This window comes from Mercurialis annua, linkage group LG3 (genome assembly GCF_937616625.2).
Source record: "Mercurialis annua linkage group LG3, ddMerAnnu1.2, whole genome shotgun sequence".
Classification (NCBI taxonomy): Eukaryota; Viridiplantae; Streptophyta; class Magnoliopsida; order Malpighiales; family Euphorbiaceae; genus Mercurialis; species Mercurialis annua.
The window spans coordinates 68,490,259-68,513,884 of record NC_065572.1 but is presented as its reverse complement, the minus strand read 5'-3'; the positions used below and the strand labels follow the sequence as shown (position 1 = coordinate 68,513,884).

At 32.0% G+C, this 23,626-nt stretch overlaps 3 protein-coding genes across 7 annotated transcripts; 1 reads left to right on the top strand and 2 right to left on the bottom strand.

Moving 5' to 3' along the window:
• The first annotated feature begins 5,088 nt into the window (after nt 1–5,088).
• Nucleotides 5,089–9,479, top strand: LOC126673311 (AP-1 complex subunit mu-2-like). 2 transcript variants are annotated; one of them, XR_008790309.1, is made up of 11 exons: nt 5,089–5,443; nt 5,537–5,683; nt 5,787–5,849; nt 5,960–6,136; nt 6,240–6,343; nt 6,964–7,071; nt 7,371–7,467; nt 7,688–7,785; nt 8,127–8,260; nt 8,404–8,526; nt 9,108–9,240. XR_008790309.1 is itself a non-coding variant. In XM_050367402.2 (11 exons), exons 1-11 carry the CDS (start codon nt 5,315–5,317, stop codon nt 9,204–9,206), a joined length of 1,287 nt encoding a protein of 428 aa, XP_050223359.1. In that variant the 5' UTR covers nt 5,092–5,314; the 3' UTR covers nt 9,207–9,479. The 2 variants fall into 2 exon arrangements, 1 of the variants encoding a protein (XP_050223359.1); XM_050367402.2 differs by having other exon boundaries at nt 5,092–5,443; nt 8,127–8,268; nt 9,108–9,479.
• A 317-nt stretch (nt 9,480–9,796) lies between these two features.
• On the bottom strand, nt 9,797–16,871 carry LOC126673310 (tryptophan aminotransferase-related protein 2). 3 transcript variants are annotated; one of them, XM_050367400.2, is made up of 6 exons: nt 16,091–16,871; nt 11,530–11,608; nt 11,305–11,458; nt 10,670–10,950; nt 10,289–10,587; nt 9,797–10,069 (listed from the first exon to the last, which is right to left on the bottom strand). In XM_050367400.2, exons 1-6 carry the CDS (start codon nt 16,158–16,160, stop codon nt 9,870–9,872), a joined length of 1,083 nt encoding a protein of 360 aa, XP_050223357.1. In that variant the 5' UTR covers nt 16,161–16,871; the 3' UTR covers nt 9,797–9,869. The 3 variants fall into 3 exon arrangements, with proteins under 3 accessions (XP_050223357.1, XP_050223356.1, XP_050223355.1); XM_050367399.2 differs by lacking the exon at nt 16,091–16,871 and adding an exon at nt 12,599–13,085; XM_050367398.2 differs by having other exon boundaries at nt 11,305–11,608.
• Nucleotides 16,872–20,893: 4,022 nt separating this feature from the next.
• On the bottom strand, nt 20,894–23,588 carry LOC126674198 (uncharacterized). 2 transcript variants are annotated; one of them, XM_050368610.2, is made up of 4 exons: nt 23,334–23,588; nt 22,970–23,248; nt 21,301–22,144; nt 20,894–21,258 (listed from the first exon to the last, which is right to left on the bottom strand). In XM_050368610.2, exons 1-4 carry the CDS (start codon nt 23,526–23,528, stop codon nt 21,050–21,052), a joined length of 1,527 nt encoding a protein of 508 aa, XP_050224567.1. In that variant the 5' UTR covers nt 23,529–23,588; the 3' UTR covers nt 20,894–21,049. The 2 variants fall into 2 exon arrangements, with proteins under 2 accessions (XP_050224567.1, XP_050224566.1); XM_050368609.2 differs by having other exon boundaries at nt 20,894–22,144; nt 23,334–23,587.
• Nucleotides 23,589–23,626: the final 38 nt, after the last annotated feature.

The window sequence follows — 23,626 nt, the reverse complement described above, 5'->3', positions numbered from 1 at the left end:
GTGCTATTTTCTCCCTCGTTTTTTTCTATTGTTGTAATCGACCGTTTGATCAATGATGCTGCTCACCCCCTCGCTTATTAAGTTTCTTCTCTATCGGTGCTTTTGCACTTTTTCCCATTGGTCGGATCTCCGGCAGTCGGAGGATCTAGAGATTAGATAAGCAAATTTGGGAGGAGATGGGAGAGAAGTGGTTGGAATTTGTTGTTCGGTCTCGACAAATCGAAAATTGAATGATGATAATGTGCCGCGTATTTGATGTTGTTGTTATTGGGTATTTTGAATCAATTAAATCGGCAACCATGGCTAGTGGCGCTGGGTGTAAGAGAAAACCCAGAAATAAAACAAAACCAATACAAACATAGACAGTAACAAAAAACATAATTGGTAGAGAAAGAAGATCATTTTTTATTGGAATTAGAAAGTGTCTGTGGTATTTTGTCTATTTGTAATAACAACTCTTTTTCTCATGGTTTGTCCCAATTTTTTTACAATTTTATATACATTTGTGTTTGATTGCTGACAACATGAAGAAAAGATGATTTCTTTTATTGTGATTTCTATCAATTCTGGAGTAAGAGAAGTTGTAACCTTTATTAGCTTAATAAAGCTTAATTTGAATCTTAATGATATATTGATAAGTGGGTTTTATTTCTTTCATCAATGCTTTAGTTTTGTGCAGTTTGGGTTATGAAATTGTACCCTTTCTATATCTTTGTCACCTGATTTCAACTTCCTGTTAAATACATGTATGCTTTTTAGCATAACTTTTTTCTGTTATGACATTCTTTTTCTATGGTTTTATGAATTTGACGGGTTTTAATTTTTATTCCAACTGGCTTTTACAGCTCCTTTATTTTTATCATAGAATTGAATAACTCTTTTAATTGAAATGTATATGATAGTTTATAAAACTGAAAATCGACCTGATACGAACCTGATGTGAACCTATATCAACTGAATTATTTTAATTTAAAATTAAATTTGTCTTACTATTCTTTACAATTTCAAATGACATTTTATATAGAGAGAGTTTTGAGATTTAGTATATAATGTACTAATTGAATATCTTTTTTAAATTAAATGTATTTGACATATTATAAAACCGAAAATCAACCTGATATGAACCTGATGTGACCTATATTAACTGAACTACTTTAATTCAATTTTTAATCAAATTTGTCTTACTACTCTTTACAATCTTAAATGACATTTTATATACATAAATTGAGTATTCCTTTTAATTGAAATGTATTTTATAGTCTATAAAACTGAAAATCAACCTGATATGAACCTAATGTTAACTTATATAACTGAACTACTTTAATTCAAATTTTAATCAAATTTATCTTATTACTCATTACAATCTTAATGATGTTTTATATCAATAGAATTTTGAAATTTAATGTAATATACTAATTAAATATCTCTTATAAGTGAAATATATTTGACAACTATAAAATTGAAAATTAACCTAATTTGAACCTATATCAACTGAACTACATTAATTCAATTTTTAATCAAATTTTTCTTACTGCTCTTTACAATCTTAAATGACATTTTAAATAGAAAAAATTTTGAGATTTGGTGTAATACAAATTGAATAGTTCTTTTAAATGAAATGTATTTGATAGTCTATAAAACCGCAAATCAACCTGATGTAAACCTGATATGAACCTATATCAACTGATTTATCCTAATTTATTTATTTTTATAAAATTTGTCTTACTACACTTTGTAATTTTAACTGAACTGACATTTTATATAAATAAAATTTTGAGATTTTGTGTAAATACAAATTGAATATCTCTTTTAAGTAAAATGTATTTGACAGTCCATAAAACCAAAAATCAACCTGATGTGAACCTGATTTGAACCCGTATACACTGAACTAGCTCAATTTAATTTTTTACGAAATTTGTCTTGCTGCTCTTTACAATTTTATCTGATATTTTATATATAGAGAATTTTGCGATATAGTTATTATAAAAATTGAATATTTTTAAGTGAAATGTAATTGACAGTTTATAAAACTGAAAAGCAATCTGATGTGTATCTTATGTGAACCTGAAATAATATCACATGCTGAATGTTTGGGTGATTTTTGGAGTTACTAACAAAAATAATAAACATAAGCAAAACAGAATTGTTACGTGTGTATGGTGCAAATGCAACGTAAGATAAAGACTACTATTCATTCAAAATTTCAATTTCCATAATTGATTAATTAAGTTTTTGTAAGAAAGTTTCCACAGTTAAAACTCAACAAGTATATCATTCTTTTTCAGACAATATAGACCACCATTCTTACACACCAAATCCTTCTCTATATAAACCAGACGCCCATTATCACACTCTCATATCCCAATAACAACTACTTCTTGTATTCTACAAAAACATCAATCAAAAGGTTTCTCTTAATCATATTATAAAGATCAGCTAGAAGAAGATAATACAAATGTATTAAAAAGATTGGCAACCTTGTAAGCAAAAAGTTGAAGACAACTAAACCAAATCTTGCTTAAATAGAAAACTCATTATTTACAAGTGTATTCACCCAATAATGAAAATATAGATACAATAATTTATATCTTGATTTCTATAAGCATGAACAAAAACATAACATAAACATACAACAGAGAGGGAAAAAGATCAAATTTGCCTTACCATAATGAGAAATTTTTAGTTGCTTTTGAAATTATTTTTGCTTGTACTATTAAAACCAAGTACTTGCCTCCACTCGCTTAATTGTGTACTATTAAAATAAATTTTTGTATTTAAACTCAAATTTCAACAAACTCAACCTTCACCATAACGTTAACACTGCATCATCATCTATTTCTTGTCCTTCTCATCTTCATCACCATAACTAAGGCAATCATCATTCAAAAAAGCTCCACTGTTATACAACTCTATTGTTTATATGACTCTTAACTTTCCTTACCTGAGAGGAACCAAATTAATGCCATTATTTTCTATATCATGATTTCTGCAACAACAGCAAAAACCCAAATCAATGCCAACCACCTTCAAAAAAGTTAGTTTTCTTTTACTTTATATCACAGCTGCAATTCAATTTCTCGGATTTCAATTTCTTTTAATGTTTCATTTGGTTCAAATTTTGAATCAATCATCTTCACATTTGCAAAACGAATTTTTTATTTTGAAAGTGAAATCCAAAATGAGAAGTTGAAGAAGATGACGTGAAATCTGAAGACACGCTTAAAACGGATCTCGTCGGACCTCCGGCCACCGGACTGCTGCTGAACTTCCGCCGATCGTACATCAACAAAAATTGAATCACCTGACTATTCATCGCCAAAGTTTTATTTTCTAAGTTTTATTCCTCTATCATCTGTTTTAGCATAGAAGGGGCAAACTTGTCCTATTTCATTGTAAAATTAGTTTATTTTGGGGTATGGGTGATTGGTGAAAACTTTTCTATTTAATTGGGAGATTTCTGCTAAAAAAAAAATTTGAGGTAAAAACATAAGAAGAGGTCACTTTTGAGGGATTTGTGTAGATTACCCAATAATTTACTCAATTTGTTATTTTTCATAGTATCAAATTGAAGCACATGTTTGATTTTTTTTTAATAGAAGAGGTTGGCCTGCACAAGGGAGACAACTCTCTTCCATTAGAACCATTACAACTTGTTTGAAATTCAGCCGAAACCCCGAAATGTGCACACTCTGTACATTTAAGAACAAAGGATTACTTTACCTTCTTAGTTGAGCATAAAATATCAAAAATGTCTAAATTAAAAGAAGTAGATCACTTTTATCCTGAATTTGTCAAAATTCTCACTTTCACACAAGAAAATGAGACATACTCTCTATTTTGATGGTAGTTTTTTCTCCTAAGTGGATTTTAATGGCAAAAGATTTAAAATGATCCTATTTTTTTCAACTCTTGTTAAATTAATATCTAATAATTAAAAAAAACATATTAAACACTTTTTTTTCAAAACTTTATATATCGAATTAATATTAATTAAAAATATAAAAGATCATTTTGTATTTTTTATAAAAAAATTAAATTTATTTTTTTCGACGAGGAAGAGCAGCTCCTCTTCGGCCGAGGAACAAATGAGGAGCAAATCTTCTCCTCGAAAGAACTAGGAGCAAATCTACTCCTCGTTGACCATCTAGAGGCCTTTATACTTTATAGTGTTCAATATATATTAAGTTCAAAAAAGGTTTGTTCTTCTTCAACAAATTGGCCGGAAAAATTTCCGGCCAATCTGTTGAAAAAAAAATTGATTTTTTAAAAAAAGGTTCAAAAATATTCATGATTTAATTTATTTTAATTAGAATTTAATTAGAATTAATGAGTATTTAAGTGTGATTAATTAGAGTTAATTATAATTTTCACAAATCTCACTTTCCAATTAAGTGTCACGTCAGCATAAGGAGAATTTTTGAGTCGGTTTTACCAAATTCATGATAAAACTGATTCGATTTTTTCAGTTGGAACGTTTTCGATACTTTGTGCCAAGTTGAGGAGGTAAAGTGATAATTTGTTCATGCATTTAATTTAACTAGTTTCGCATTACGTGCTATGCACGTGGCTCGTAACATAACTCCTCAATGAATATATTAGTAAATTTATTATAATTATATCAATTTTTTATTTATAATTAATATTAAATTAGTTAAGAATTTTTGTAAAAATAAATATAATATATTCGGTTATTAATTTTTTTTTTATATTGAATTTATTCTTCTTTTAGTTTTATAATACAATTTAATTATTTTTTACATATTAAAAATTAAATTGGAGATTGATCGAGATAAACGATACCTACTCCTGTAAGAAAGAATGTTCATTTTTGAACTGAAAAGATAACAGAGACTTTGAATAAAATTTTGATTTTATAATGGGCTTTACATGGACTTGAAGTAAGTGTATAACAGTCAGTGGGCTAACAAATATGGGCTCATCTTAGTCATCACAATTATGGGCCTAATCTCGGTGTTAGCTCCAACTCATCTCTGCAAAGCGCCAAGCAGAACGCTTCCTCTCCGAGTCTGAACTGACCGATGGCTATTGCATGATAACTTAACTCATTTTTGCTAATAAAAAACTTAATTAATTAATTAATTAATCCATTTAAACTTCATCAAACCAGCTAGTATCTCCAAATATTTATTCATCATCAATTTCTTAAACTAAAATTTCTTCCTCAATAATCCAGATCTTATCTCCATCTTCACTCACTGAATTATTCTATCAATTCATCGTGATCATTTCTGTTTCATTCATAATAAGAAGAAAAAAAACACGGTAACCGATTCAAATCGGCGTACTTAAATCGATGGCCGGCGCCGCTTCGGCGCTCTTTCTACTGGATATAAAAGGCCGTGTCCTGATTTGGCGCGATTATCGCGGTGACGTGTCTTCCGTTCAAGCCGAACGCTTCTTCACCAAGCTTATCGAGAAAGAGGTTGATTATAATTATTCTTTTGTAATGTAATTTGAGCTTAATTTGATGTTTAATTTGTTTAAATTTAGTTTTCATCTGTTTTTTTATTTGCAGGGAGATCCAGAGTCACATGATCCAGTTGTATATGACAATGGAATCACTTACATGTTTGTACAACACAATAATATTTACTTAATGATTGCCTCTAGGCAGAATTGCAATGCTGCTAGCCTTCTTTTATTTCTTCACCGTTTAATCGATGTAATTAGCTGACATTTTTGTTGTTTTTTCTGTTATTTAACTTCATTTTATTGTAATTGAATTGTTAGAGAAGCTTGTTAATATGATTTGACTGGACCTACAGGTGTTTAAGCATTATTTTGAAGAGTTGGAAGAGGAATCTTTGAGAGATAACTTCGTTGTCGTGGTGAGTTATCGATAATTGATGGTAATTTAGTATAATTGATGAATTAAGATGCTCGTAGGAATTGGACATGTTGAAAATAATGATATTACTGTATTATATGATTTGTACAGTATGAATTGCTTGATGAAATTATGGACTTCGGTTTCCCTCAATTTACTGAAGCAAAGATTCTCAGTGAGTTTATTAAGACTGATGCTTATAGAATGGAAGTCACTCAACGACCTCCTATGGCTGTAACAAACGCTGTTTCTTGGCGTAGTGAAGGAATTCGGTACAAAAAGAATGAAGTGAGTTTATCTTTTTCTTTTGTTATGATATGCTAGGATCTCGTGTTTTTCGGTTTTTCCAATGTCTGCTGCTTTTATAGGCGAATTTCTTGTGTTTTTTCAGGTTTTTTTAGATGTGGTAGAGAGTGTCAACATACTTGTCAACAGCAATGGACAAATAGTACGCTCAGATGTTGTTGGAGCGCTAAAGATGAGAACATATTTGAGGTGCATGATTAGTCATTTTCATTTAAAAAAGAGTTCAATATGGTTTTCATGTAATTATGTTATTCTTTTGGGTGGGGGCCAATGCCATACTTTGTCCTTATATCTGCAAATATGGAGTTCAATTTTAGAAGCTTCATTTTGATGCTGTGTTTGTTGTTGCATTTTTTGCACACTTGCGAGAATCTAGTGTTCAGAATAAAAGAAACCTAATCCCTGGACTATGACGCACGATCTTTTGGAATTATATGTAGTAATACAGTACAATGTGCGTAAATAATGACTCCTGAATCTTAACATTCAAATTTTGAAGTAAATTAAATATTGGAAAAGATGATTTAAATGAATAAATTGAAATAGGGAATAATAATTTGACTAAATTTAAAGAGGGGAAAAGTTAGACTTCGTTTTAAATAAAAGGAAAATATACCATCAGTTATTGATGTGGGCTGTTGGGGTTGCTGATGCAAAAATGAAGAATGAAATCTCTAAGCATTTTATTTGTGAGCCCATAGAACGTGAAGCTGGCTCATACTAATCATTCTTTCTGCTATTTAGTCTTTGCTGGCTTTTATAATTACATTAGTGGTGGAGCTAAGACTAACCATTATTATTTGTTGTAGTGGCATGCCTGAATGTAAGCTTGGCCTAAATGATAGAGTGCTTTTGGAGGCTCAAGGTCGAGCAACAAAAGGGAAATCTATTGATCTGGATGATATCAAGTTTCATCAGTATGTTGCCTTGCTCCACTTTAATTTTTCATTCTAAAACTTTGGTGGCTCAACATTTACACATAGCAATCTACTTACATGATTGCAGATGTGTGAGATGAAATTTAAGCTTGTTTTCATCACCCATAAATCTATATGTGCATGTGTCCGCTCACACATACAAGTGCACACATGAATATATATATGTATGGATGATAAGCCAGTCTGTATTTTAACCGAGTTAAAGTATGATATCACCACTACTTTAATTGCTAACTTTCAGCCCTCTCTATGTTGCTTTTCCTTCCTTTGTCTATTAGGTGTGTACGTCTGGCTAGATTTGAAAATGACCGGACAATATCCTTCGTACCGCCAGATGGAGCTTTCGATTTGATGACATATAGGCTTAGTACTCAGGTTTGTTCTATGTTTTATCGTCTTGTTTAAAAGTGCCTTCTTTTGCCATGTATGATAGTCACCTGACTCACCTTGTTTGCTGTTTTAGAGTAGATACTGCTTTATGGGTACTTGATGCTTAATTGTCTTATAATATTGATTGACCTTATGGATCAATATTTATCAAATTTTGACTTATTGAGCTACTGTGAATTCTAACCTCTAATTCTTAGGGTTTCAGGTAAAACCTCTCATTTGGGTGGAAGCTCAAGTTGAAAGGCATTCCAGAAGTAGAGTTGAGATAATGGTAAAAGCTCGGAGCCAGTTCAAGGAGCGCAGGTAACTTTTAGTCTTAATATAGAATTAAGGACCTCTATTTTTGTGGAATGAATAATGAATCACTTTGAAAATGATTAGTGGGAATATTAACATCAAATTTCTTCCAAAAGAACAGCCGTCTCATTATCTGTATTGGCAGCATAGTTAGTCATTTTCTGTATTAAATTTCTTTCAGTTAGATTGTTCTCTCTTTTTATCGGGAGAGAGAAGTGGTTGGGAGAAAAGGAGGCAGCATATTGACATGTTCCTTTTGGAAAGCACCTAGCTTATGTTCCATTTATTCCTTAGAAAAATTGTTAATTTATGAAATTTCACTCTTGGTTTTTGTCTTTTTGGTGCAGCACTGCAACTAATGTTGAAATCGAATTGCCCGTGCCATCTGACGCAACAAATCCTAATATTCGGTCATCAATGGGTTCTGCTACATATGCCCCTGAAAATGATGCTTTGGTCTGGAAAATCAAGTCTTTCTCTGGTAATAAGGTAGTATTTTGTTAAATGTCCCATTTGCAACTGTTTTTACTCTATACATACAAAAGGAAAAAAAACTATTGATATTGAATTGTGATTGGCCATTATTTCATGCTACTAATTTCAATTGTGAATTATGCTGTTTAGGAGTACATGTTGAGGGCAGAGTTTAAACTTCCTAGTATAACAGCTGAAGAAGCTGCTCCGGAGAGAAAAGCTCCAATTCGTGTGAAGTTTGAGATACCATATTTTACTGTATCTGGTATTCAGGTACATGCTTTAGTTGTTCTATATGCTCAAGTGAGATTGTGCCCCGTTTTTGATTTAACTAGCTCTTTTGTTTTAAGTTACGGAATCAAATTGGAATATATCCAATTCCTTATGCTAATAATTGACAAAAAAAGTTATGCTTATGAAGTTATGAGAGAAGGCTTTTATGATTACATTGATTGACATTTCACACGAAGTTCAATGATTGCTCTTGAACGACTTAAAGTATGTGGTTTAAGAACCTAAAAATTGGTAATGTAAACCTAGTCCAGTCTCAAAAAGTGTTGACTTGTATTATCTTTTCCGATGAATGCAGGTTTCAAGTAGAAATTAACATAAACTTGTATCAACTGGAAATGTTTGTAGAAAATGAAATTATTTCCCCTCAGTTTGTCCTCTTTGGTGCTTAGTTCCTGGCCCTGTAGATTATAGAGTAGCAAAATACTAAAGCAAGGATCAGTAACTGTTGTCGTAGAGTACACCTATATTAACTAAATCACACACTAACGCTATGCTTTGCATAATTTCTCATTATGAATGCAGTCTTAAATATAATTATAAGCGACCATGGGATTTTGCAGGTTCGCTACCTAAAGATCATCGAAAAAAGTGGATATCACGCTCTGCCCTGGGTCAGATACATAACAATGGCCGGCGAATATGAATTGAGACTAATATAAGAATCTGTTGATTGTATTATCTCTTCAAGTCGCGTATATACACATGGGTATGCACTAATCTTCTGATCATGTTGATTTTCAAGTGGAGGCTTCTCCCAAATTTTGGTTATTTTAGCAGGAGTTTGTTGTTCAGGTGTTTTTCCCTCATTATTCATTTTCTTAATTCTGTTTTTGATGTAACTGTAATCAGGGGTCCAATTTTCGCCAAAGAAATATTTGCAATTATTTTCTGTTGGAATTTTACATATATAAGTTTATGTTGGAATTTACATACACTGGATGTGAGAAAAGTCTTGTGATTAAAATTACAATTATCTAACTTTTAAGGTGAATCAGTATTTAAATCACAAAAGTTAGTTTGAACTTCAATTTGTAAGCTATAACCTCGAAGATTCACAGGCGTTTAAACTGAATACTTAATTTTCATGGTGGTTTAATTATGATGTCAATATGCATGTTTATTCTCATGATTTTTTTTATTAATATGTGGGTTTTGAATTTTTTCATTGTCTCAATTTATTTACTTGTGTAATTCGATCATGCACACAAACACATTCATGGCATTGACAATCACAAGTGATGCTCGAGAATTTGTTACCAAAATGACCAATATAAAAAATATATGATTTCTATACAGCAGTTGCCGCTAGCCACCTCTCTCCTTCATCTGTTCACATTGTCAATAACAATATTGGACAATCTATCTATGAATAATTCAAAAGTATCGTCCCGATCTAACAAACTAATTCTAACATACTGCGGGCCAACTCCGAAGTGTTTTCCGCTTCTCGTCAAGATTCCATTAGACCGGAGGAACTTTTCACAATCCTCGATTGATTCTTCGCATTTTAACCATGCAAATGCTGCAACAAACAGTTCATGTGTGAGTAAGTATGAATTTCAACATGCTTTTACATCAATGACTGTTGCTCGGAAATTTGTCTGGTATGCTACTATTCTCAAAAATACACCCAAGACTGTAAAATTTTATATTTATAAACTATTTTTCTAAAATATGATTTTGTCCTATTCAGTTTCAGCATTTCTATTTCCCCTCAATATATTATGATGGTAAAATTTACCAGGTTGAGGCTCGAAGGCTCTTTTGAGGTAATTGCAGAATCCGGGAGAGAATTTGGGCAAGCTGAAAATGCCACTATGCTGCACCGCTGCCCTTAGAAGTTGCCATCTCTCCGCCATAATGTGATAGGCAAACCCAAAAAGAGTATCGGAACTGTCGCTGGGAGACTCGTAGCTATCGGCAACAACTTTCAAAACTCTAGCTGCCCGAAGCTGCGAGTCTTTGGATACACCTATGCTGTTAAGCTCAATGTACTTTATCATCTTTTTAGCCACTTCTCTATCTTTGACAAGAGCCCAACTACAAGTGTAGATTAATAGAGTCAGGAATGCTGAGAAATATAGTTATTTAATGAAGTGGCGGAAGTTCGAGTTTGACTTACCCTATGCGCATTCCGGCATGTCCAGTGCTCTTAGAGACAGTAAACAGCATAATGTCATGATCAGAAGGCGAAGATATCGGAGTGTATTGTGGCCAATAGTAGGCGAGATCGTGCACCAATATCCCCTCGCTTCTGTTTACGACAGACTGCCTCACAAATCCGTCAGGGTTATTAGGGGACGTCACTAGCTCTATGTATTGTCCCTTTTTTTCGAAGCTTCGGGCATCGCCTGCCCACTTGTAAAGACCGGACTTGAGGCAATCTGTTATGGCAGGATAGGACTGCAACAGATCAACAGAATAGGCATTACTATGTGGACATCCCAAGTGTTATTAATTAATAGTTGGAGTGTGCATTGTGTTCGAATCCAACCAAACTGAAAGTTTATTTATCTTCAAAATCGAACCGAATTTCTGAGGACATAAATATTTTCAAAATGGTTTAGTTCATTTTTTTGTCCGGTTTGATTTGTAGTAAGCCTAAATTAATAGTCTTTTTACGTCCAAAACCGAATAGAACTGAAAAACCGAGCAATACTCTAAAAAAAATAAGGAAAATGAAGCAAACTGAACAATAAATATCAGTACACATAAAAGTGAAATGTAGATAGAAAAAAGCAAGCATGTTATACTTACAGAGTAGTATGGGGCAGCAGTTACAACACTGATGGGCTCATGTGCATCTTGGGAAGCAAGTGCATATAACACAGCCTGATATAGCTGAGTAGACCCTGTCCCCACTACAATATATCGATCCTCGGTCACTGCATTGCCCACCATTTTGTGCACCCTAACAATTTGTCTGGCAAATTCAGGCTCCAAAAACCAGCAAATGTTTCCTGTATCAGAAAAATAACTCACTGATTGCCAGCCAGGGATGACGATCGTCGCCTTATCTCCCATTTGTTGCCAGAATCTTTCATACATGGTCGGATCGCCACTGTGTAAACCAATCATTTACATAGAAAAAAATTATCTTTAAAATCTTAATAAATGCAGTGTTGCCTATAGTATGAACACAATAATAAATTATATTGAATCATTGATCATAAGTTGGCATAATAAATGTAACAGTATCAGCATGATAACATACTATATTCACATACTATAGCAAGCAATCAATAAACTACAACAAGCAAATCAGAGGATATCAAATTAGTATTTGTTTTACTGACAAATCCTAGTCCGCAGGTAAAAGCATATATACTCTAGCATACTGCAAAATTGCTGGAGAGGTGGAATTAAACTTTTCAGCTGCATGAAGCCCTGACACGGAGAACATGACATTTGGATATAGATACAGAAAAACAGTCTTATTTTAAGGTTTTCGATGTCAAAAATGAAGTTTCATGTCCAAAATGCCAAGTTTTCGACACATTTTAGAAATGGGAAATGTAGATCGAATGAAGTGTCACTATTACGCAGTCCACAATATGTTGCACCAAAACTTCTTGAGTTCTATATTTTGTTTCTATTTTTTAGAAAGGCATATGAGATTCCGAAACTCAATATTTGATCTATTGTTGTCATTTTTTGTTTTACTATTTGTTTCGTATATGTAGCATAGACATAGATACGGAAAAACATAATACTTGGACATAGACTCGGAAAACCTGTATTTATTTTGAGGTTTTCTATGTTAGAAATTAAGGTTTAGGTTCAAAATGGTTAAAAACAAAGTTTTGTGTTCAAAATGGTAAGTTTTCGACATGTTTCTAAAACTGCCACACTTAAGAATCTCATTCAACAACTGATATTGAGTCCGTACCCACTGCAATAAAGATGTTTAAGAGGAATATGGCGAGCAATAACTGGTAGGTCCATCATAAAATGATTAGATGATGTGTAAGTGCATGGCTAGCATCATCTCAAAATATAAGGTGTGTGTGTGCTGGATACTGGATACTGGCTAGGCTGCTGAGCCACTCACCAAAGATCCTGGTTATAATTGGTATTGTATCCTTGTAGGATCCCACAAAGTGCTGAACCAAGAAAGCCCCACTTTTTATATGACCTAAAAGAATGCAACACAGATCATATGCTTTATTTCTATAGAATTTAGAACTTCCCAAAGGCCAAAAGGAAGTGCTCAATACATAGAATCCATATGGCTCCCACATATATGCATCTACTTCTTTTCCTTTTAACATATTATAGACAACAATTGCATTATGGACATTGATACCGGTCTTTTAAAAAACGAATCAGTATGGCTGCCAGTTTATGATTGGGATAATTATAAATTTAGTGTTTGAACTTGTTCAAAATGATAGTTTACTGTTTAATAAAAATTTATATCAATTTGGCCTATGAACCAACTAATAATGATGTGCAATGTGAAGTCCACTGATTAGAGGATCATTTTACTCTTTAACTTAACATCTAATATCAAAAGAAGAAAACGTATAAAATTTTGAACAAAAAAATCTAAAAGTTTACACTGTAATTAAAATATAATTTAAATAGATATTAATTATTAATACTATTTTAATTACTTTTTTATTATTTTTATTTTTATTTATTATAGTTAATGTTTAATCTATACTCATCCCTCACTCGGCCATCCATCCCCCACCCATCCACAAATCCTACTAACATCCATATCGCCACTCATGCTCTCATAATATTAGGTTCAGATTTAAGATTCATAATAATTATATGAAATAATATAATTATGTATTTATATCGAGAGAGTGGTCTCCGAGTTTTCAATTTAGACAGAATATATAGTTAAATAATCCAAACGTATAAAATTTAATACTTTTTGTTAAATATTATAAGTTTGTATGTTTTTGATAATTTATGTAAATTTAAGGGGGTAAATCACCTTTTATATTAAGTTCCTCATATTTGTAACCTGCAACTTACACGTGATCTGATAAAAACACTTTTTAGCCGGTTCAAACACAAAATTAACATTAATTTTTGTTCAAATACTAAATTGTCATTTTAAAAAGAAAAATCAGACACCAAATTTATTATTATCTTTTATAATTCAACCATCCATGCAATCGGTTAAATTAAAATAGATATGTTTATAGAACTTATAGCACGCGCTTGCGCACACATATATATGTGTGTATTTTTAAAATAAGTTTACATGTATAAAATTAACACATACACATAAAATTCTAACTAGTAAATGAATTAAAAAAAACTAGAAAGTCCCTAACACTTTAACTAGTAAATAAATAACCTAACCGTTTTTATGGTTTAACCGGTCAATTAAATTTCAGTGTATTTTTTATTTTTACTGTGAAAAATATGTGCTCATGCTTTTCTTAATCATTTTTCTAAATAGAATAATGAGAAGACTTTTTATGGCGTTTATAAGGTCCACAAAAGCACTATAAAACAACTTAGGTACATAATGATGGTGCTGCTCAAAAACAGGCATAAGAGGAGCACCATCAATTGTGCAAATTCACCCTTCACCTTTGGAACACACAAGTGACAACAAATATTCTTAATCAAATTTGTCAAGTACGAAAAATGTCATATTTCTGCAAAATCTAATTATTTTTTTTACCAAAACTAAAAATTTAAAAGCAAAATTAATGTATAATATATTTAAAAGACAATGTTTGCATGACCTGTCTTTGTCTACCCTGCCTGGAAAGAAACCAATTGCCTAGCAAGTAAACCCCTTTTCTCACGTTAAGGGCAGAACCACTACTGGCCAGCAGGAGCAAGAGTGAATACCGCCTTTAGACTTGTATTTCGGAATGAAATAAATTATTTTTAATTTTTCTATCAATTATATTTTAAATCCTTTCAAATTCGGGCAAATAATTTCTAATATGTATATCTCAAATATGTGATTTATTTGATCGAGACGCATTTTAAAATGTAAAAAAACTTAATTGACCATAAATTGAGGGCTGAACTGACTATTTTTTTATAAAAAATGGAAAAAAAATCATTTATGTCTCTAAAATTTTGTTTACAGTATCAAGTGAGCCTCTAACGATCGGGAAAGGTTCAAATATGCTTTTAACGTCTTAAAAAGCAAATTATCATGCTCCGAATTTGACTTATAAATAGAAATATTGGAGGTCTGATTGTCAAAATCAGAATGTCTAGTGGAAAAAAATCGGAATGCTTAGTTGTTCACTTTTTAAAATATTAGAGGGATATTTGAATTTTTTTAGACGTTAAAAGTTTATTTAATCTTCGAATCAAACTTTAAGAGTATAAGTAACCTTTTCTTTAAAAAAAGGCAAAAGGGCTCAAAAACTACCGACCTTTCAATTTTTTTTCAATAGCACCCTCACCTTGTAATTTTGTCAATAGCACCCTATTTCGTATTTTTCGATTTCAATAGCACCCTAAATTTTAAAAAAAGATGATTTTATTATTATAAGCATTAAACTTATTAAAACAATTAAATTTAAGGGTCATTTTATACTTTTTTCTACTTGGACAAATTCAAATAAGTCCTTTAACTTAAAAATCTTTCAAATAAATCCAAAAAAAATAAATATATATATATTAATAATTTAATTTAAAATAAAAAAAAAAACCAAACCCGCTCCGGAGGAAGCCGAGCAGCTCGTCTTCCTCGGAAGACCAGCTGCTGCTGGTCTTCCTCCATACCAGATCTGCTGGTCTTCCTCCATGGAAGACCAGCAGATCTGGTCTTCCGCCATGGAAGACCATAGCTGGTCTTCCATGGAGCAAGACCAGCAGCTGGCTGGTCTTCCATGAGGGAAAACCAGCAGCTCGCTGGTCTTCCATGAGGGAAGACCAGCAGCTCGCTGGTCTTCCTCCATGGAAGACCAGCAGCTCGCTGGTCTTCCATGAGGGAAGATGGAAGACCAGCGAGCTGCTGGTCTTCCCTCATGGAAGACCAGAGCTGGTCTTCCTCCATAGACGAGGAGCTCGTCTTCGGATTTCGTCACGGGTTTCGCCACGGGTCTAATTTAATTAAATATTTTTTTTATTTTGTGAAGAAGAGGGCGTTTATATATAATTTAAGACATTTTAGAATATTTAGAACTTATGATATATATGAAGGATTTTTTTTGAATATTAACCAAATGAAAAAAAGTTCAAATTGATGCTTTAGGGTGCTATTGAAACTGAAAAATACGAAATAGGGTGCTATTGAAAAAATTACAAGGTCAGGGTGCTATTGAAAAAAAAAAATGAAAGGTGGGTAGTTTTTGAGCCCTTTTGCCCTTAAAAAAATTGGAAAAGACCTTTATAATGATATTTCAATTAAGTCCCTCGGATTATGAATTTTATTGAAAGAGGACAAATAAAGTGTTAATTTTGCTTAAAGAACCCAACCAAAAAAAATGTTGCACACAGACAGTCTGACACAGTTATAATAAACCTCTGGGAAGGTGTTTGATATTTCTGAAAATTAGGTTAAAACATACAAAACAAGTGATAAAAACTGAGTGTCTGAGCCACTTACTGATCAAGATTAATGACTCTGTTTCTATCACCGTCGGCCGGAGAAGAAGAGGAGGACACAGATAGATCATCAGTTGAATGTGTAGCCGGTGGCTGTCTTTTATTGGCTAGAGAGAACCTAATAAACCAATCTTCTTCAGTTTCAAACACGGACCTTAAAATCAAACTCACATTCATTGCAAGAGACAGAACTAGTAAGTTCTTTACTGAGAAAACACTGCCCAATCTCATTTTTTTCATTTCAAGTGAAAAAAATTTAGAAGAAGTAAATAAATCTAGCGAGAAAACAATGAAAAACAGAGCTAATCTCTTACAAAAAAACTAAAAAGGCATCATATGAGTGAAATATTTGCATTTTGTAAAGAAAAATGGAAACAAGATAGAAGAAATGGAAAAGGATTTAAGATAATATGGTAAGTAGTAATAATAATGAGTGCTAGTTCTGTAATTTTTGGAATGATTTTAACTCTAAAACTCCATTTAAAACAGTAGTGCATGAAATTTGTGAAGGTTTTTTAGTATTTAAAACAAAAACTAGAAAAAAAACACTTCAAGCTACTGAGAATAGTAGCAGTATGATTCTTGAAAATGAAAAATAATCAGAAAAAAAATGAAGAGAAAAAAGGAATGGGGCAATAAAAGGGAATATGCTTAAACTGGTTTATTTGTAGCTCTTGGAAAAGCTTCCGACATAGGAATTGTTTTTTTTTATTTATCAAAACGAGAATAATATCTCAGTTTTTCTATACTATATATCTCGAGAAGAGAAAAAAGGATATTGTTTTCTCTAAATTTAATAATCCTAAATCATCACGGCATTTTATCAACTGTTTACCATTTAATGTGATGCTTTTATAATGAATACATAAATTGAAAAAAATGTAATACATAAATAGAGTTTTTTGAATGTTTGTATCTTTAAAATACCATCCTACTAAAATAAAATATACTCCCTCCGTTTTATTTTTAAAGTGTTAAGTTTCATTTTGGAATGCGCCATTTTAAAAATCTCATTTTTATTTTTATTTTTAAAATTATATTTAACTTCTCCTTTTTTCTTTTTTATAACATCACCTTAAAAAATTATATGAAAAAGTATATTATCATTAGTAAGGGTAAAATAAAAAATATATAAAAATAAATATTTTTAGTGTTTTTTTAATTTGTGTGTATAAATAAATAAAATTTATAAAATAGGACGGAGGAAGTAATTTAAAACAGAAGAATCCCATGCTTTGCTTCTTCTGTTTTTAGCTATTCTTAACTTTTTTTAATCAACAATTTTTAACTTTTATATATCCACTAAAAGAAACTTTTTATGTATAAACCTTGAACTTTAAAAAAAAAAGCTTTTGTTTTTTGAAGGGTGTCTTATCATTACCAAGTGTAAAATAAATAGAGTTGATGCTTCGCGTTGGACTAAAAGAAAGATACCACAAAGCAATGCACTAATTAAAATAAAGAGGAAATTATACTTTATATTTTAAAAATGAAAGTAATTTATTTGGTTGAGTATTCTTTTGGGATAATAATACTTGTTTGATCAAACAAGTATTTGCAAAAAAAAACTTTTTAAATAAAAATATTTACTTGGAATTGAATTAAATTTTAGGATTTTGAATTTATTTTTCAAATTTAGGCTTAGTTTTTAAGATTTAGAGTTTTAGTTTTGAGGAAGGCGTCGTCAGAGGTGACTGACCGAGGGCGGCAGTAGTGGGCCGGAGGTGGTCGATGGCTGGTTGTCGATGGTTAGTTTGGATTAATTTGATTTGGTTTGTAATCAAGTATTTCTGTAATAATTTCACTTTTTTTTTAATATTGTTACAACTTTTTTTGTCAAACAAGTATTTTTTCAAAAACAACCAATTTGTAATGTTTCAATTATTTATCTTTTTAGGTAATTTTCAAAAAACTAAAATTAAAGAAAATTTATTCTCCAGTTTTATTCTGAGACAATTGCATATTTCATTTTTTTTAACTCGAACTTAACTTTCAACTCATTTTTAAATTTCTGTCAACTCGTGTTTAACTTTCATCTAACACCGAATTCACTTTAAATCGAACTTTATTTTTTCAAAAAAAAATTCATTTTTTAAGAAAACCGACTTCAACTGGTCTGATTATCTTCATGTTTTTTTTAAATAATTTACAATTGTTATTTATTTTGAAAATTAAATATTATATTATATTATTTTAAAAATTATATTATATTATATTTACTTAAAAACTAAATATATTTTCTTGTAATTGCAAATATACCATTGACATTTACTATATTTTTAATCTCAAATACATAATTAATATTTTAAAATTGCTCAATTATATGCATGTAAAACAGAACATTAATATCATTTTAAAAAAGATATAACCGAATCATTTAAAGGGATTTAAAACGTACTCAAAGCAAAGCAACAAGTAAAAAATACTACTACAATTGGAAAATGCTTGTACAAATAATTGAACTCACGACTGTAGCAGTTTGTTGTATTATACAATTTAAAGTATAACTCGATGTAAAAGTAAAAAATTACTCATTTTTAACACACGGAGTATATTTACATCTTTTTTCTAATCAAACTAATGAAATTCAATGTGTAGTGCGAATCTAAATAGTGCATTGTTTTTGAAACATTAACTCTAAGTAGTGAGTGAATGCATTGAAAGCCCCCATATATATTGAGTTGTTCCTTTCATAAAAATCTATACACGAATATTACAAAGATACAAATAGCAGGATGAAATTAAAGATGAAAGCGAAAAAACACCTAAAAATTCTTAATGTACAAATTGGAGGGACCTCTAGAGTCACTTTTGAGGGTCCACAAAATCAGTTCTCTAGGCATCCTTTGGGACCTTGGTTTTAATTTGCAGATTGCTCAGTCATACTCATCCCATTCCCTTCCACCAGCTTTGACAAACAAACACGCCCTACGAATTGCAAGTTACTGCAGTGGTCCTTTATCTAAGCATTCTAGTTCCTCAACCAGATGGTCCTTATCTATCATTAATTTACTAATTGAGAAAAAAGGTCCATCCGGCCTTCGAGATTATATCCTCAAATTAAATAAGTGTAATTTTTAACTTTTTGATCAATTTGATCTCAAAGTTTGTGTTTCCGAATCAAATAAGTCACGCGTTTTGAGATATATAGGGTAGGAGTTATTTGACATAAATTAAAAAGTTTAAATTTAATTGACTAAAAAATTTAAAAGTAACTTATTTGATATTGAGACACAAGTTTTTGGATCTAATCAACTAAAAAAATTAAAGATAGTTTATTTAATTTCTAGATATAAGTTTGGTAACCGGATTGACCCTTTTCTCTTTAATCATTTGTACATAAATTATGGGATCATCATCAAATAGATAAGCTTTATCTTTTCATCTTATTTTTTTTATAGATGGATATTCCTCTACTATGGGTGTGTATTTATCATGGGCCTTGGCTATCCGGGCTGTCTATTTTGAGCCAAACTTGAATTGTTAATTATTTGTTTCAAGCGGAAATTACACCATTTACCAAAAAAAATGAAAATAATTACAAAACTACATGTTGACTTTTTTTATTTATAAATTTTTTAATAATATTTATAAAAGTATAAAAAAATAAAAAATAATATCAAACATACGGTGTATACTGTGGATATAATGTTAGTATACTAATAAACTAATATATCAACATTATATCAATATTATACCAACATTATACATATTGAGATTTTATTAATATTAAATAAAAAATTACTAAAATTACATCAAATCGTTTACTAAAAATTAAATTAATAATATACCAAAATTATACTAACAGTATATCAAGAGTGTACACATCAAAATATACTGAAATTTTATTATTAAATCAACATTACACCACATCGCATACTAAATATTAACCTAGCAATATACTAAAATTATGCCAACAATATACAAATTCTCTAGTTCATTACCAATACAGTGAAAAATACATATAAAAAAAATATACATGTTATCAACTAGAAAATATATATAAAAATTTATAATCGATATACCGAAAATATACTGAAATTATACCAATAATAAACCAAATATTATTTTTAAATTATCTGATTTATAGTTTTAATATTCCAAAATTATACCATAATTATACTGACATTATACAAATCGTACTATTGTAATTAATTTTCATTTTTTGGTACTTTTGTAATTAATTTTAAATCAGTCGTATTTTTGTAAATAAAAAAAGTTGACAGGTACTTTTGTAAATATTTTTAAAATTTTAGGTACTTTTGTCATCGTCCCTTGTTTCAAACCCAACTAGGACACGTAATAAGCCAGTATTTTTATTGGCGAATTTAAATTTTCATAATTATAAAAATTTATGCATACAAATATGATATACAAGACAGTTGTGGATCGTTCGTTTGAAACCCCAACCAGGCTCAAGCCAGAATTGGGCTTAAATTTAAAAGAATAAAGTTTAAGCCCGACCCATAAATAAATCTACGGGTGCACATTCGGTTTAAATTAAACGGAACTAATGATTTTTTTTCAAAATCCAATCAAACCAAAACTTCTCCAACCAAAACAAATTGAATTAGTCAACTTGTTTGATTTTTTAGTTTGGTTCAATTATTATGGTTTTGTTTGTACACAAATTAACTGAATTATTTCATGTCCAAAACCAAACCGAATCGAGTTTGTCAGTTAAGTTTTTACAAACCATTTATTTTACTAATAAAAACCAGCAGAAGCTTGGAAAGCATGATAGGCCAAAAGCAGGATGCATGATAGAAAGCAGAGTAAGATGATGCAGAGGGGTATTAACAAGTACTGAAATATTTACTTTTATACTCACAAACAACTCAATCAAATCAATGCCACTTAAAATATTTCATTTACAAATCGATCCCATGAGAAATGGTCAAACGTCTCAGTGAAGCAATGTGGATTCATGAAATTGCAGGAATATTACTCCTTAGAGAACTTATCCATTGTTCATCACCTTATCCAGCACAGCATTCAGGTCAACTGACTGCCCATTTTCTGTCAGTTTCTTCACTGTTGCTCTCACTGTATCCCTGCGAAAACCCATAGCAACAACCTGGTCAACAACATCATCAACAGCCACCCTACTTCCAGTCCCACGAGGACTTGATCCGCTGTCGACAGTAGAAGCAGTTGGAATAGCATGAGGTAATGTGCGGGCGACAGTAGAAGCAGTTGGAATAGCATGAGGCAATGTGCGGGCAGTTGGCAAAGAGTTTGTATTTGAACTGCTACTATGAGAAGGAGGACTGCGGTGATAGTCCAGGGTGTTACCATACCCCCGTTGTTGTAGTCCCTGTCCTCGCAAATTTGCAGTAGATTCTGAATCAAATACGTTCGACGGGTGATTGTATGCCCGCTGAGTAGAGCCGATATTAAAAGCTTGGGCAGGTCGAGGCCTGTCATGTGGCTGAGCAGAATTATGAGTGCCGGGAGATGAAGCATAAGGAAGTTCCTCAGGATAATATTTGTTGGCTCGAGGATCAACTATAGTTAAGGGTGGTTGCACTTGAGGCAACTGAGTTAGGTGCGAGTTTAAGGGAAGATGTGGGGGTTGATAAGGCTGATAAGGATGAAGTGATTGCTGCTGTGACTGGTGCATTGGAGGTGCAAGTTGTTGATGACCTGTTCCTTGTGGGTAATAAGATTCTTGCTGAGAAACGAAGGGAGTGATATTTTGAGGAAACTGGGAGGGAAGATGTGGTGCTGTCGCAGCAGCTGTGTGGATGTATGCTGAAGCTGCGGCTACTTGTGCTGTAGCTGTAGGCGCTGGCGGAGGATGATTTTGAGGAGGTAAGTTTGTCATATTATAGGAGAAAGCAAGTTCAGGTTGTGGAGAAACAACTGGAATAGCCGGTGGTTGGTTGTATTGTTGAGGAACGGAGGACAGTGTTTCTCTACTTAAATTTGGTTGAACAGAGGTGTATTGGTCTACCATTTCTGGGCCACCCTTGGATGCTTGAAGCTTTGCCAGCTGAACTTGTGTCTCTGCTATCTCTTGTTTATCCCTCAAATCTTTGATGCCGCCATGAACCTGCATGCAACTTGCAAAAGGCATCTATTATTCAAAATTTTGATGGAACATCTATGCAACTACTTCAGTTCTCATGCATAAATCATGCACAAATCCCTGCTGTTTTTTTCCTTTGAACAACAAATTCTTTCGTTGTTTGAACAGGAATTTTTCAAATTATTTTAACACTTTGACTTGGTTTCAACATCTGAAAGCAGCCTATGGTTAAAGCATTCAGCTATTTCATCAACACTAGAAGTTTTTTCATTTTTATCTTATTGATTTAATGAGTGAAACATTGTTTCGTGATAAGGACACCCACTTAGTTGGGGATGCATTTAACCCCAGATGGAAGAGGTAGACTACATCAGCTCTGGAGCTCATTTAAAAATAAACACATAGATCACACTGAAACAAAAATTGATACCGCGGAATAGCTTTCTTTTAAAATATAGGAAATGGTAACACAGAAAACATGTAAACTATAAAAACATAGGGAAATATTCAATATTTAAATCTGGGAAAACATCGGACACCAAAACATTCGGAAACTTAGAAAACCAGCTTCCTCAACATTTCGATGCATCACAGATATAGACAAAGAGGTTTCAAGCGAGAGCGCAAACAACGACTAACTGGCGCGAATAACTAGTCTCAGTATATCTATGCTACCCTCACAAATTTCGTCAATAGACCATCTTTCCTAATTGCAATTCACATTTATCAAGGAATCATCCCTAAATATTCCTAGTGTTCTTTATAAACCTCAACTATCAAAACACATTGCACAACAAAGCATACTTCATTTCATATACTCATAAACATTCCAGTTCCGCACTACAATACCTCGATTAAAATATTTTCGAGCTCTCTCAGCTTCCCGTCGGTTTTTCCGTGATTAAATTCAATCGATTCCTTCAAACCATCAAACGAATTTTCAACTTGCCGCACTCTGCTTTCCATTTGGGTAACTCGCGCACTTAGATACTCTACAGAGTGTAACAGAACATCAGTCTGTTCCTTCAAAATCTGATCAATCCTGGAAATCAATCCTTCATCACAGAAAATTCCAACTCTGTCCCCGGTACGTTTCGTAGAATCCATATGGTCCATTGAGCTCCAATCCTGTGTGTTATTCATCCAAGCAACACTTAAAAACACATAATTTAAACATAAACCCTAGGCGAACAGAAAAAGAGGGAAAACATACGCTGAGGTGGGACGTATCTAGAGGTTTGGTAGGGGAGCGGAATGGGTGAAATCGGAAGGTGTGATCTTGATCGTAATCTTGGTCGTCTTCATCGTGTGGTTGTTTAAGATGTTCGTCGTAGTTGAAGAGAGTTGGGGTAGTTTTGGGATTTGAAAATTCGGTGATTTGTTTGTCCATATAGTTATAAGGATTCATGCTTTATCTGTATTATTAGTTCAGCCTCGGGGGTTCAGTTTTTGTTTTTGGCTTTCAGTTCTCAATTCTTTTCTCCACTCTCTATACAAATCATATGA